The 13,483-nt window shown below is 34.5% G+C and overlaps 1 protein-coding gene and 1 long non-coding RNA gene across 12 annotated transcripts in view; both read left to right on the top strand.

Annotated features, from left to right (window-relative positions):
• The window catches only part of LOC143186325 (uncharacterized), a 451,287-nt gene that overhangs the window by 415,549 nt on the left and 22,255 nt on the right, over window positions 1-13,483 (top strand). For all 11 annotated transcript variants that reach the window (XM_076389907.1, XM_076389912.1, XM_076389911.1 and 8 more), the window contains 2 exons: window positions 1,925-1,951; window positions 2,134-2,187. In XM_076389907.1, coding sequence (XP_076246022.1) covers window positions 1,925-1,951; window positions 2,134-2,187 — 81 coding nt within the window. The remainder of the gene's footprint in view (window positions 1-1,924; window positions 1,952-2,133; window positions 2,188-13,483) is intronic.
• On the top strand, window positions 2,980-11,486 carry LOC143186328 (uncharacterized). The gene is made up of 4 exons (XR_013003038.1): window positions 2,980-3,100; window positions 7,292-7,366; window positions 7,507-7,537; window positions 11,059-11,486. It is a non-coding gene; the product is annotated as an uncharacterized LOC143186328 (long non-coding RNA).

A 13,483-nucleotide genomic window follows, 5' to 3' on the forward strand; every position in this document is an offset into this window, starting at 1 on the left:
AAGTTGAAACTGAAGTTCTACAATGTAAAATTATTTTTTCTTGGTAAAAATCTGTATATCATATTTCATGACCTTAACTTTTATATACGTAATTATGTCACTCGTGTACCATGTTTTTATAATGTAAATTATAACATAATACAAGTAGCAACTACTGTCTAAAACCTTTTGCGATTCATCAAATAGTTTGAATTAATTAGGAATGAAATTAAAAAAGAAAATGTTTCTTAGTAATAGCAAAATTACACCTCTTTAAGTAAACAAAGTTTATTCTCGAGATGTTCCCTTGTAACTTGACAATATTATGTTAAACAGCGACGTACAACATGAAGAAAATAATGGAAAAATAAATTAGAACACTATAAGGAAAAATGTAGATTTAATACAAAATGGAATGTACACGAAGGTTTCAGATATAATATAAGGTTACTCGCAGTGGTGTATACGTTTAATGTCAATGATAAACTATTTGCAAATGCGAGTAAACTATTACCTTTACTTGCGGTCGTAATCACCGGCAACATGTAAAGTATCGTTCATACCGTAAAGTACAGAAGATAACAAAATGTACAGTGTAGAGTAATATCGATGCTGATATTTTATTCCTATAGAAAGAGTGCGATGGCTCGCTCGTGTACAGCCTCGTAATCTAAGAACGTAGGAAAATGCGGATAGTTTCTAATAAGATAACGAAAGTGCGATGTTCTTGTGTCGTTAAAGCTCTTTCATGGTATAGTAAGCATACGCTATACTTGTGAATGTGCACCCAACATGGATAGCTATCCATACACATATACGTATGTGAATTAAAAAGGAACGAGAAACAATTGATTGATACATATCCTGCGTGTGTAATTTGCGTGTATATATGTATAAGTATATGTCTAAATATACATATATATATGCAGGGCTACGAACGAGAACGTACAGGTATGCGGAAAAGCATATGAAATTTTTCGTGTGTGAGTATGTGTGTGTTGATTGTAACATGGCACGCCTTGGTAACAAATGAGAATTGCAGAGAAGAATACGACGACGTAATTGCGTATAATGAGTACATCGACTCTTAACGATTTTGTTTTACATTGTCCCGATTAATAAACAGAATGTGCATGTGCTTGTGTCCTTTGCTTCTACACGATGCCCTTTGAGACCTAACGCTTCGCACACCTCGTAGTGAACTTAACGCTATGCATTTTGCTCCGGTTGCGATCCGACGATCATTTTTAACAACACTATCTCTACCCCTAATACTTCTTTCTCTTCTTCGTTTTATTCGTGTGCCCGCGTCCTTTGAATTATAACATGATCATGAGAAGAAAAAAATTAACACGTGTTAATTTGCTGCAACCACGACGATGTCGTAATCATTGGATCATTACGTCATCGTTCTTTTTTTCTTAAATTCGATTAAGCTACTTTTTGTCTTCCCTTTTGCCTAACGCCCATCAGTTGTATTCCCATCTTGCACTTATCAGCGAATTTTCTATTTAAAACGATTCTGAATATTAAGAATACCACATATAGGTTCTACTACCAATATTAAGCTTAAGAACGTAGCTGTTGATTATTATTTCAAGAATCAAAACTTTAAATAAAAGTGGAAGGAAAGCCATAGAAATTTTTGAGGTCGTACCTAATATTTTTTTTTTCTCGGAAAATTCGTTACAAACTGAATTTTACGCGGTTTGTATATAACGAAACTTCCATTGAAAGTTAAAATTTCAATTTATTAAGTTCATAAAATTCGAGGATTTTCGAATCCTGACAAAGCTGAGCAGAATACGACGGTTCTGTGACTGATGGTGCAAAGGGCATCTACTGAAACTCTTTAGCGATAAATTATCATTTAGTCGACACGCTCGACATTGATTAATCGTCAGGTGACTTCGACGAATCTGACACGGTTTCCTCTACCTTTCAGGGGCCACCAGGATTAGACGGCATGAAGGTGAGCAATCCTCGGGGTGACCCGTTTAACCATACGTTATATTTATGATTTTCGGATCGTCAATTTCTACGTATCAAGCTACAAATTCATCATTCAGCCGTAGACTAAGCTGGTCCCACGGTATCACTTATAAGGATACCGAGCAAAACACAAACATTTGTTAAGGTTTATCGTATTTACAGGGTGCACAAGGAGAACCAGGCACTAAGGGAGAAAGGGGGGATCCTGGACTACCTGTAAGTACTTTATCATGTTTCGAATATGGATATAAATCGGAATGTATTGCAAACTGTGTGATTGAGTGAGAGACCTATGTGTCGAATATTTACTTAGATGCAAGCACCTATCGGTCATAACCAATGCACCTGTGACTCAAATTGATACCTTCCACTAATTTGATATAAGTTCAAATATTGTACTACTGGACAACGCGAATAAAAGTAGAAAGTTACAATTAGAACTTACATGATTAATGTAACTATAGTTTCGCCATACATCAATTACGCAAATCTATCTATTGATTACTCGTAGAATTTTTTAATCAGCTCATGGATTTTCAAATACAAGAAAAGAAAAACTATAAAATGAATATAATCGGATCTCAAACAAATTTTATCGATCTTATCGAATTTTAAATAAATATAGCACAATTCAGATTATTTATAACCAAGTTGTTAAAAAAACCGATCTTGTAATGTTTAAAATAAGCGTAAAATACGTCTGATGCGAAGGTTTACACTATTTCCACTACATAGCTGCATGAAATGCTGTGAGGGTAGGACCACAGACACCTAGGTAAGCAGATCCATTTATCTTGCAGTCAAATTGATACATACGACGCTAGGAGATAAGTGGGTATCTTCAGACATGCACGACCTATCCTCTCCGTATTTGACTTAACACTTTACAGTCCACAGTCTACGCTGAGCCATTCCGCAAGTCAAATATGCCTTCGTTTATTGATAAAGTCAATGTTACCATTCTACGATGGCATAGTTCCATTGATGAACCAGAAAGTTGAAATAAGCGCAATGTCGTCACTACGTTGGTGGATCGAAATGTGGAAACAAGCGCGGCGTCATTACTACGTCGATGAATCGCAATGTGTTAACTACATAATACGTGCTGACATTCCTCTATCAGACGGAGGTATTTTATGCGTATTTTCAGCAATTACTCATTCGGAAATATCATTTATAATTTTCATCTTATTTTAGCATGTAAAATCACTTCTTAAAATATTTCTTCCTTATATATATGTAGTATTTCTTCTTACATATTCCTCAATCATCTACAACTTCATTTTAGTACAGTTGTATTAAAATTCAAACATAATTTCAATTTTACATTGAATTTATCTCTTTTTAGCAAAATTGTCATTCTCTCCCGTGCACCGCTAGTTTTAAAATACAGCATACAGTATTTTACACCTACATATAATTTGTATGTGTAACTTCAAACATTTTGAAAAATATTTTAATAGTGTTTACGTTTAGAGCCAAACTACCAGTAGATTTTTCTAAAATAGTAGTCACAGAAAGGTTCAGCACATGCGTTGTGACGCTGTTTTTATAACCAGTCATAAAATGGTAAAGAATATTTAGTATTTGTGACTAAAGCTTAGCGCACCAAATCTGCTCTGATTCAAATTTCAAGATACATATACGGTAGCACATCTCTTCCTCTTTTTCTTTTTTTTTTTCTTTCTTTTTTTACATAAGGTGGAACGAATCAGTTTGACGCAGTGCACGATTCTCAGAATACCTATAGAATTTTGAGTGCATAGTAACTCGACTGCCATAGTTTAACTCAACAAGTCTGTATGTTCATTAAAACTGTTTGGCGAAATGATAATCAAGAATAACCAAATTGTCTTTAAAGTTTTGTTTCCAATTGATTAAACATTAAGTATATACAAAAAAAATTAACATCGGCATTAGTCTGCAAGTACAAATAAGATAATTTCATAATCACTTAAGAAGTCTCGCTCATTACGTATACGACATAAGACATAAACATATGACAGCACAAAACAAATGTATCTTTCTAAATCAAAGACACTGTATTGTTTTCTCTTCTTATTTCTCTGTAACTTCCTCTACTTAATGCATAGTGTAGAGAGGAAAGAAATATCATGTCATCAAATGACTCCGTGAAAATTAAGAAAAAAGAAAAACATAAGAATGAGAAAGAAAAATGATGAAAAAGTCGCATGATTTCAGTAAAAAGTCACTCACACATGTATTATGTATTTGCGGTGGTTGAGGCTCCTAAAATGCACGAGATGATGTGGTCTTGAAAGCGATGTTTTTCACAGCCGAAGAACCCAACGCGGGTGTTTCTGACTTTGGTTAATTTTAAATGTTAATAGTTCAGGGTTTACAACTATTACTTTGTTCAAATAGATACCTACTTATAATTGGTAAACAAGAACTCAGACTTGATTTCGCCATTCTTAATTTTCGTCTTATAGTAACGGCCAGGATCATCTTTTAAACTGTTTCCAACCTTCTATGTATAGAATTTATTAGCAAAGTAATCCTAGATACGTTTCTTCTAATAGTTTTGGTGGGAGACTCAACACAGTCCTTTTACCACAAGGTATCACATTGTCTTCTCTACTCAAATATTCTTAATTTTTATCGATACGATGTCGAATCGCTTGCTACCTCCGAACATTTTCCCTTTTAACCCTCGGCCGGCGGACGCTGAGTCATTTTGGTCTGGCATTCGCCGCTGTCAGTGCACCAGTCTACTTTCGGAGGGTTAATACCATATATGTATAAGACTATATAGGGCATTGGGTATACTTTCAATGAGAGGCCAATGAAGGCAACATTAGAGTACAAATGTATACGTCTCTGTCCCTTTTCGTCACCTTCTGACGCATGAACATTACACTTTAGGATATATAAAAGAGATAAAGCTATAACTTCTGTCTTGCCTTCAGCAAGAAGATATATAGTCTTATACATATACAGGGTGTCTCAGTAACTCTGTTACAAGAGAATATCCCCCTTACTGTTAGTAATAGGCGGAAATGATTCAGGAACAATTTATTTAATTCAAAAGGGTACATGTTATAGTAGAAGTCATTCTTTCTCAAGGTTATATTTTTCGAAATTTCAAGGTCATCGATATTTTTTAAATGGGATCGTATATTTGTATTATCATATTATAATAGCTGAGATTAAAACGAATACAACGATCTATAATACATTGACCTTCGGGTAACCTTGAATGTGAAAAATTCAAAAATTTTTAGGTATGGATGTGAATACTAAAACAACCACAATATAAAGATAAGTAATGAAAAATGTATTGTAATAAGTGTTCAAAATAATATCCATTGACTTCGAAACATTTATTAATTCTATTTTTTAAGTATTGTTCTTAAAAATTTTTGAATATTTCACGCTCAAGATCATCTGAAGGTCAATGTATCATAAGCCGTTAGATTCGTTTTAACATTAGCTATTACGTAATGATAAAAATACGCTTAAAAATACGTTTAAAATAATATCGATAACCTTGAAATCTCGAAAAATATGACCTTGAGAAAGAAATGATTTTTATCATAACTATGCCCCTTTGAACCAAACAAATTGTTCCTTAAATATTTACGCTTGTCAGTAACAGTAAGAAAGTTATCGCCTTGTAACAGAGTTACTAATTGTGAGACACCCTCTGCAGGGTGAACAAAATAATTTGACCAGCTCGAATATCTCATTTACATTTTGTAATAGGAAGAAATGGCAGAGGAAAAAATTGCTTGATTCGAAGAGACAAATATTATGGTATGTACAAAACTTGTCTCAATGTCATACTTTTTTAGATTTCAAAGTCACCGCAATTTTTTAAAAGGAACGACATATTTCTATCATCGTTGCATGATAGCTCAAATCAGGACCAACCCAATGACTTAGAATACTATGACCTTCATGTGATTTTGAACGCGAAAAATTCAGAACGTTTTGGCGAATAATTTAATAAGTACGTAATACAACTACATTGTACAGAGCTCGCAAACTCTGTCAGTTTGCTCTCAATTTACGGTGAATGTGAGAGTACTACTGTGAAGGTACAGCAGTTATACACTGAATGATTACCAAATAAAAGACATCCATAGCGTTACATGTTTGAACGATTACAATGAATAACAACGTACATCTATTTGAATAAATTAGGCCTTCACTTGGAGTACGTATACAAAAGTTCAATGAAAATTAGGGATAGCATTTTGAACACATATTATAATTATGTAATTCGTTATTTCTTGACTTACCAAAACGTTTTTGAATTTTTCGCGTTCATAGACACGTGAATTCTAAGTCATTCGGTTGGCCTTGGCCTGAGTTATCATGCAACGATGATAAAAATATGTCGTTCCGCTTAAAAAAATTGGGATGACCTTAAAATCTAAAAAAGCATAACCTCCAGACAAACTTTTTGCATGCCATAATATTTGCCCCTCCAAATCAAACAAGTTTTTCCTCTCTCGTTTCATCCTATTACAAAATGTAGACGAGATATTCAAGGTAATCAAGATATTTCGTTCACCCTGTATGGTTAGTACATTCGAAATCGATGATCCACTCATTGAGTTACGTGGTAGCTATCGCTACTAGCCGGAGACTCATTTGGATCATTTTTATACCTATAAGAGGAATTATTACTCATTAAAGATAGTTTTCTGAAAATACTTTAGTCTTGGAAGTGTCAAATAACCTTTTTTATGACATTCGAAAAGTGTGTAGTAGAATTATTTAGTTTCATTCACTCCCCTACACCACGTGCGTTCTAAGTCCCTGTCATAGATTCTTTCGAAGGAAATATATGCAGCGTTAAACTATTTAATTTCGAAACTCCTGAAAAATAAGCTACTGTTAATAGAATTTTCAGTATCCAAAACATTTCAAATCGACCCGACTGAGTGTTAGATAACGGGCTTATTGTTAGCCACATCGCTTGACTGTCTACAATTCACTGAATTACACTCGCCAAACAGTTATGACGAGCCTATAGACTCCCGGAATCACAGACTATGAGATCGCAGTCTAATATGTATATCGCACCACTGCAAGAAAACTTTATGTATTGGAACTGTTGGAAAATTCTTGGAAAAAACGAAAGATTACTTTTATTTAAAAAATTATTTAATTACTTCATTCTAGATTCATGAAAGTACCTCAGATAAAATTTATACAAAAATCTATTCCTTCTAAATTAAAAATGATGGTAAATCTATACGTTAAAGGATATTTCTTGCAATAAAATAAAACTTGAAAGATCTTGATTTGTGACTGTTTTTCTCATGAGGTTGCGATATGATGATTTTAGGAGTATTGGAACGACTGGAATTCGAGCAACTATATAAAAATTGCGAAGGTCGAATAAGGAATTGACAGTCTTCAGGTCGTAAAAGAACCTATATAGTTTGCTAGATTTCTTATTCACCCGTGAATAGGGGTGCGCGAGTGACCGAAATGGAGGAATTTTTGTCAGAATCGGGTTGGAATCCCAAATTTATTATATTCGAGTACTCGTGATTTCAGATACCGGAAACTGAAATTGGGCCTGACAGAGGTAAGAGTTTCGAAAGTTTATAATCACGTACATGCGATACTTGTTCATGATCTTTTAATTCCATTTGGTACTTGAATTTTCTGGCTTAATGGGATTTTTACATTTTGTAGCGTAATCAGATGTAAAAGTCCATAACCAAGAAAAACATTTCATGATGTATAATGTGTTAAATATGAATATTATTTTATTTTAAATTTGAATTAAGAAAACACAGTTACTTTACTTCATTAAATATTAATTTCCTTGGTGTAGCCATCGCAATATTACTTGTATTAGAGGATGTTAGAGTTTTCTTGCACAGATCAACAATGCCCACATGTTTATGTCTTAATGGATAAACTTTCTACTCCAAAAAAACTTATATAATAACTAGTAATATTATATAAATAACTAGAATAGTTCCGTTGTGCATACCGTCAGTTATTGTGACGTGTGATTAGCAGTCTTTTCGTACCCTTCCGCGTCTCTCTGAAACAGTACGTATCTTATATTACTATTTTCATTGAAATAAGTTAATGTTTCAGTACATATCACTTTTAAACAAATGAAATTACGAATTGTCTTTTTGGGAAGAGACGCCCCACTTCCAGGAGAGATGCTACATTTCAAAAAAGTTTTAATTCTTTATATAACTTAATAATTTAACTTCTTACTTAAAAAATTAGTAACAGCAGAGCAATTTCTTTTTGCAAAATAATATTTTCTGGAGACATGAAAATAATGGTCAATTATTTTCTACGTAATATAGAATTCAGCAGAAAAGAGGCTAATTTTATGAAAGTATTTTGAGATAGGTGTTTTTAGACACTTCCTTTATAAACTCCTGGAAAAAATTAAGGCATCACAAAAATCTTCCGAAAATTTTGGTCATCTTCAAATGATTATATCTCCGCAAAAGTTGATCATAACAAATATTTCAAACTATTATTTTGTAGCTTCAAGCCTCTAGTTTTCGGATAAGGTACTCGATATTTTTTTTGCAATGAGTATGACATTTTTTTTTTTTAATGAAGCGCAGGAAGCAAATTTTTAAAAATTTTCATCAACTTTAAAAGTATGTATGGACCAGAAAAAGTTTTTTCTGGCAAATCCAATGAAGTTTTATTATAGGGCAAACTTTTCTCTATAATTTGGTTTTGTTTCGTTTTATCGTACAACTTTTACTGACCGAGCTATTCGCGATCATATGAAAAAAGGTACTTGTCACTTTGAACACCTATAACTTGGGAACGCACGATCGATCGTTGAGATACGGTAATGAGTGTTTCGGAAAGCTGAGAAACTTTCCTTTAAAATCTTGTAGTTGTCAATTTGATGAGATCTTTTTTTTATCGTGTTCAATCTATTTCAAAATGACCTAAAAATTTGCATATTTGCTACTTTTCACAAAACATGATGCCATTTCAAGAAAAATCATGGAATCATTCAAGTGTCTACGTTTTCTTCAAATTAAATATATGCACAAGTGCTGTACAATACGATCTGAAAAGTTGAAGGATCGCATGTTGTACTTTACGTTTAGTCTTCGAAGCGGCTTTTTCTATTTTGGTTCTTAGTTCAACGACGTTTTAGGAAGAACAAAAGCTTTGAACAGTGTAGGAAAAACAGTTTTGTCCATTTTCGAGTGAGGATATTCATTTGAGTACGTAGTAATTTTACTAATATTTTCAGTGTTTTTCCGTGTCTTTTTTAATTGACCTTTCGTTCCTTTTTTATGATTTTCTTCTGTTCTCTTTACTTAACTTTTTTTCTTTCTAATTAACCTGTCACTTTATTTTTGCTTCTTCCTCTTCCTTACCAAATCTCATTTTCCTTTTGTCTTAGAACGTTTTTTTTCTTATTATTTCGAACTGTTTCTCTTTCTTTTTTTACTTCTTTTAACCGCTTCTTGCTGTGTCTCTCTTTTTTCACTTTTTTTGCCGAATCGTGGTTCGGCGTCATATCGCTGAACTCGACATTGCTCGAGTTGCGACTCTGCTGAAGAAGAGCCACAGTCAGCGGTATATTGCCAATATTTCTGGTGCAAGTCAGTCGGTTGTAAGTCGTATTTATACTCGATTTCGGGAGACTCAACACTACTCGCGCAGGTCATACGCAACAATTTCTACAGGATCACCGAATAAGAGTTCTCGAGCATTCACTAATGAGTCCAGACTTGAATCCCATCGAACATGTTTGGGACACTCTCGGACGTCGTTTGAGACAGACATACCCAACGTTGGCAAATTTAGAGGAATTGGCACATGCTCTCCACCAAATTTGGCAACGAATTCCGCAAGTTGTCATTCGGAGATACATGGACATGCATAATCGACTGACAGAAGTTATCCAACAGAAAGGGTGCAACACCCATTATTAAAGAACAAGAAGACACGTGCGCGAGGCCACATACTTAGGCATACAAATATCCTCACTCGGACTCGCGCTTAGTAATCTGCGGCTCGCAAACATCAGCAGCGAGAATTATTTCGCGCATTTCTTCGACATCCGATCATTCAAACGAACCACGGTTCTCTGTCAGTCCATGAAAGTGCCTACTCAATGCAATTTCCGTATTGAGCAATTGTTGTAATTTCAAAGAAAATGGACAAAACTGTTTTTTCTACACTGTTCAAAGCTTTTGTTCTTCCTAAAACATCGTTGAACTAAGAACCAAAATAGAAAAAGCCGCTTCGAAGAGTAAATGTAAAGTACAACATGCGAACCTTCAACTTTTCAGATCGTATTGCACAGCACTTGTGCATATGTTTAATTTGAAGAAAACGTAGACACTTGAATGATTCCATAATTTTTCTTGAAGTGGCATCATATTTTGTGAAAAGTAGCAAATATGTAAATTTTTAGGTCATTTTGAAATGAATTGAACACAATAAAAAAAAGATCTCGCCAAATTGACAGGAAAAGTTTCTCAGCTTTCCGAAACACTCATTACCATATCTCAACGATCGATCGTGCGTTCCCAAGTTATAGGTGTTCAAAGTGACAAGTACCTTTTTTCATATGATCGCGAATAGCTCGGCCAGTAAAAGTTGTACGATAAAACAAAACAAAACCAAATTAAAGAGAAAAGCGTGCCTTATAAGAGGATTTCATTGGATTTGCCAGAAAAAACTTTTTTCGGTCCATGCATACTTTTAAAGTTGATGAAAATTTTTAAAAATCTGATTGCTGCGTTTCATTTAAAAATATGTCATACTCATTGGAAAAAAAATATCGAGTACCTGATCCGATAACTAGAGACATGACCAAAATTTCCGGAAGATTTTTGTTATCCCTTAATTTTTTCCAAGAGCGTCATTTCAGTCGACTTTGTTTCCATTGAAACTATTCAGCCTGTATTCTTCAGCGTTTTTTCGAGTTAGTAGAATCCAAAAAAATAATCAGAATTATATCATGTTTGGTATCATTTTCATCAGAAAAACAGCAGGATCCAATCGGTGACATTTCTGTGACGATCTAATAAGAAACATAGAACTTAAAATTTTCATTACTAGAAGACCTTTTGCTGGCTTTGTTTTTAGGAGTAAAGTGTTTCGGGTGTGAGGTTCCTCGAAGGGTGAGGAAAAAATGACTTCCTTCGACTGATTTCAAGGGGAAAAAGCAAATATTGTTTGCCAAGAAAACCTAACTTGTATGATACGGATACAATTCAGGCACGGCCGGCAAAATGACTAGCATGATCTGTTCCATTCAAAAACAAGGAAACGATATTTTTGCCACTGGTACTGAATGCAATTTTACGATATGAGCATGGTTCGAGCACGAGCGGAAAAAAGTATGGCCAAGTACAAACTGCTCTATTTCAAAGCTAGAGTACGAATAGTACGATACTTTTTAGCACGGTTAAGGACAGCACTGTGTCGTCACGGTAGGGCTATGTGTGAATCCTCCTTAAAAGTGCAGCATCTATACCAAATGTTCAGAACAAATGTCACACTTTCCCATTTCCGTTTGCTTTGTAAAACATAACCTAATCTAACAAGAAAACTTTGTATAAATTACTCTTAATATGTTACAAAAACTAGAGTATAACAAACTATGAATTTCTAAATACTATGATAGTGGCAATAAACATGAAATATAATTATGAAGACAATGTGCGACAGACTTACAACAAAAAACAGCAAAATTTTTAGAAATAACAAAGATAACTTGGTCTCGCTCAAGTAATGTAACTAAATAAACAGCATTAAACTGACAATGTAGTAATTGTTTACAGCCACCCTTAAATACTGAAATGCTCTAGTAAAACGGGATTATGCATTACTTTTTTTATGTTTTATAATGCTCGATCGTGACATGTTCCAAATCCAACGATGATTCTTTCGAGTTAGATCTTAGAGTAGTTCACTATTCCCAAGAATTTTTGGACTTCCTCGACGTATATGAATCTCGAAATGTGAATAGCTCGAGTAGATTTAGGATTGGTTAGAATAACGACAAACTTTACAATAAAACCAAAACATTCGATTTCATTGGTATCGAAGATGCATTTCTTATTAGATGTCATCTTTTTCACGTGTTAAACCCGTCACTATGATATCGTCGATACACAGGCATTTTCTAATCCCGATAGTAGTGGTATCTAGAGCCTGTTGGAAAGTAGCTGCAGCTGTTTTAATTTCAAACAGCTATCTCTGAAAATGAAATAGCCCTATTGGCGTCGCGTCGTTATGGTGGTTATTTTCTGATTTGGTTTTTCGATCTCAATTGGAAAAAGGCATTGCTAAGGTCTGATAAGCTGAAAGAATAATTTCTATTGAGCTTGGACATAACAGTATCAACGTTTGCTGAAAGCACGATTAATATTATTCAAGAAGTTAGGACAACTACCATTGTGCTTCTTCGTAATCACAATCAGAGATGCCAAGATCGAACATTTGACGCGTTCAATATTACTCAGAATTAAGCATTCGAGTTTTTTTTTAAGGGTTTCTCTATGGCGTAAAGTATCTGAAGTGGCGGTAATTGTATCGGGCGTGCGTTATTCCTATATACATAGATTAAATTTGCTTTAAAAGTACAGCATGTCCATTAGAAAAGAACTCTTGGAATGTATTTGGAAAGCTCTCTAGTAGGCATTCAAGGTCATGATTCTTATCTTTGGCAACACCATTTTGGATACTATGCGGCATGTGCCGTCAGTGCCGAACGCTGCTACAGTTTCAGACTGCGACTTATCTTGTTGCACTGTGTTCACGGTTCTCGTATCAAGGCCTTGGTCCAGTGGTAGTGACCACAGATTTAATTAATGGATGGCATTCAAACCTAGAACAATTACTCCTTTGCAACTAGCGACATGAGTGTGTACTTGTTTTGAATCGACTGCTACCACTATGCTTCACCAATTCACCCATACGTAGAGCAACCCTAATCGAGTCTATTGATCTTTACCAATTACGGTGATATCTGACCCCATATCGGATTGCAAATTTAGACAACATAAAACATAAATTCGGTGATGCTTATGGTGCTGTGCATGGCTGATTGAATTAGCAGTGTTATTTTTAACAGTAGATTCCTTATTAACAGAATTTATTGCAAACTGCGTTAAGATATTTACATTGAGAACACGTGTGCATACTACTGCAAGCATAATAGTGCATATTCACCTTCTTGGGATTTTTCTCGTGCGGAACTGCATGGATCAACCTTTTCTGTTTACTAGCTTGGTTAACGTTAAACGTTGGCGAATGCAACGTTTTGGCAGGAGCTTCAAGCGTTTTCATGCTTTCCGCTATGCAAACATTGCTTGAACTTTAGACAGGAATTCCTTCAATGATGCGTTTTTATTCTTCTCGACGTTTTGGAGTGTCATGCTTTTCAAGTCTTCTTTTCCACATAAAAAACAAAAACTCTGCAGAAATAATAATACTTTTAGGTTATCATTTGAGCGGTTAAGATAATTTAATATTATCGACAATGCGTAGTTAGCAGCTCGTCTTG

This window comes from Calliopsis andreniformis, chromosome 12 (assembly GCF_051401765.1).
Source record: "Calliopsis andreniformis isolate RMS-2024a chromosome 12, iyCalAndr_principal, whole genome shotgun sequence".
NCBI classification, from domain to species: domain Eukaryota; kingdom Metazoa; phylum Arthropoda; class Insecta; order Hymenoptera; family Andrenidae; genus Calliopsis; species Calliopsis andreniformis.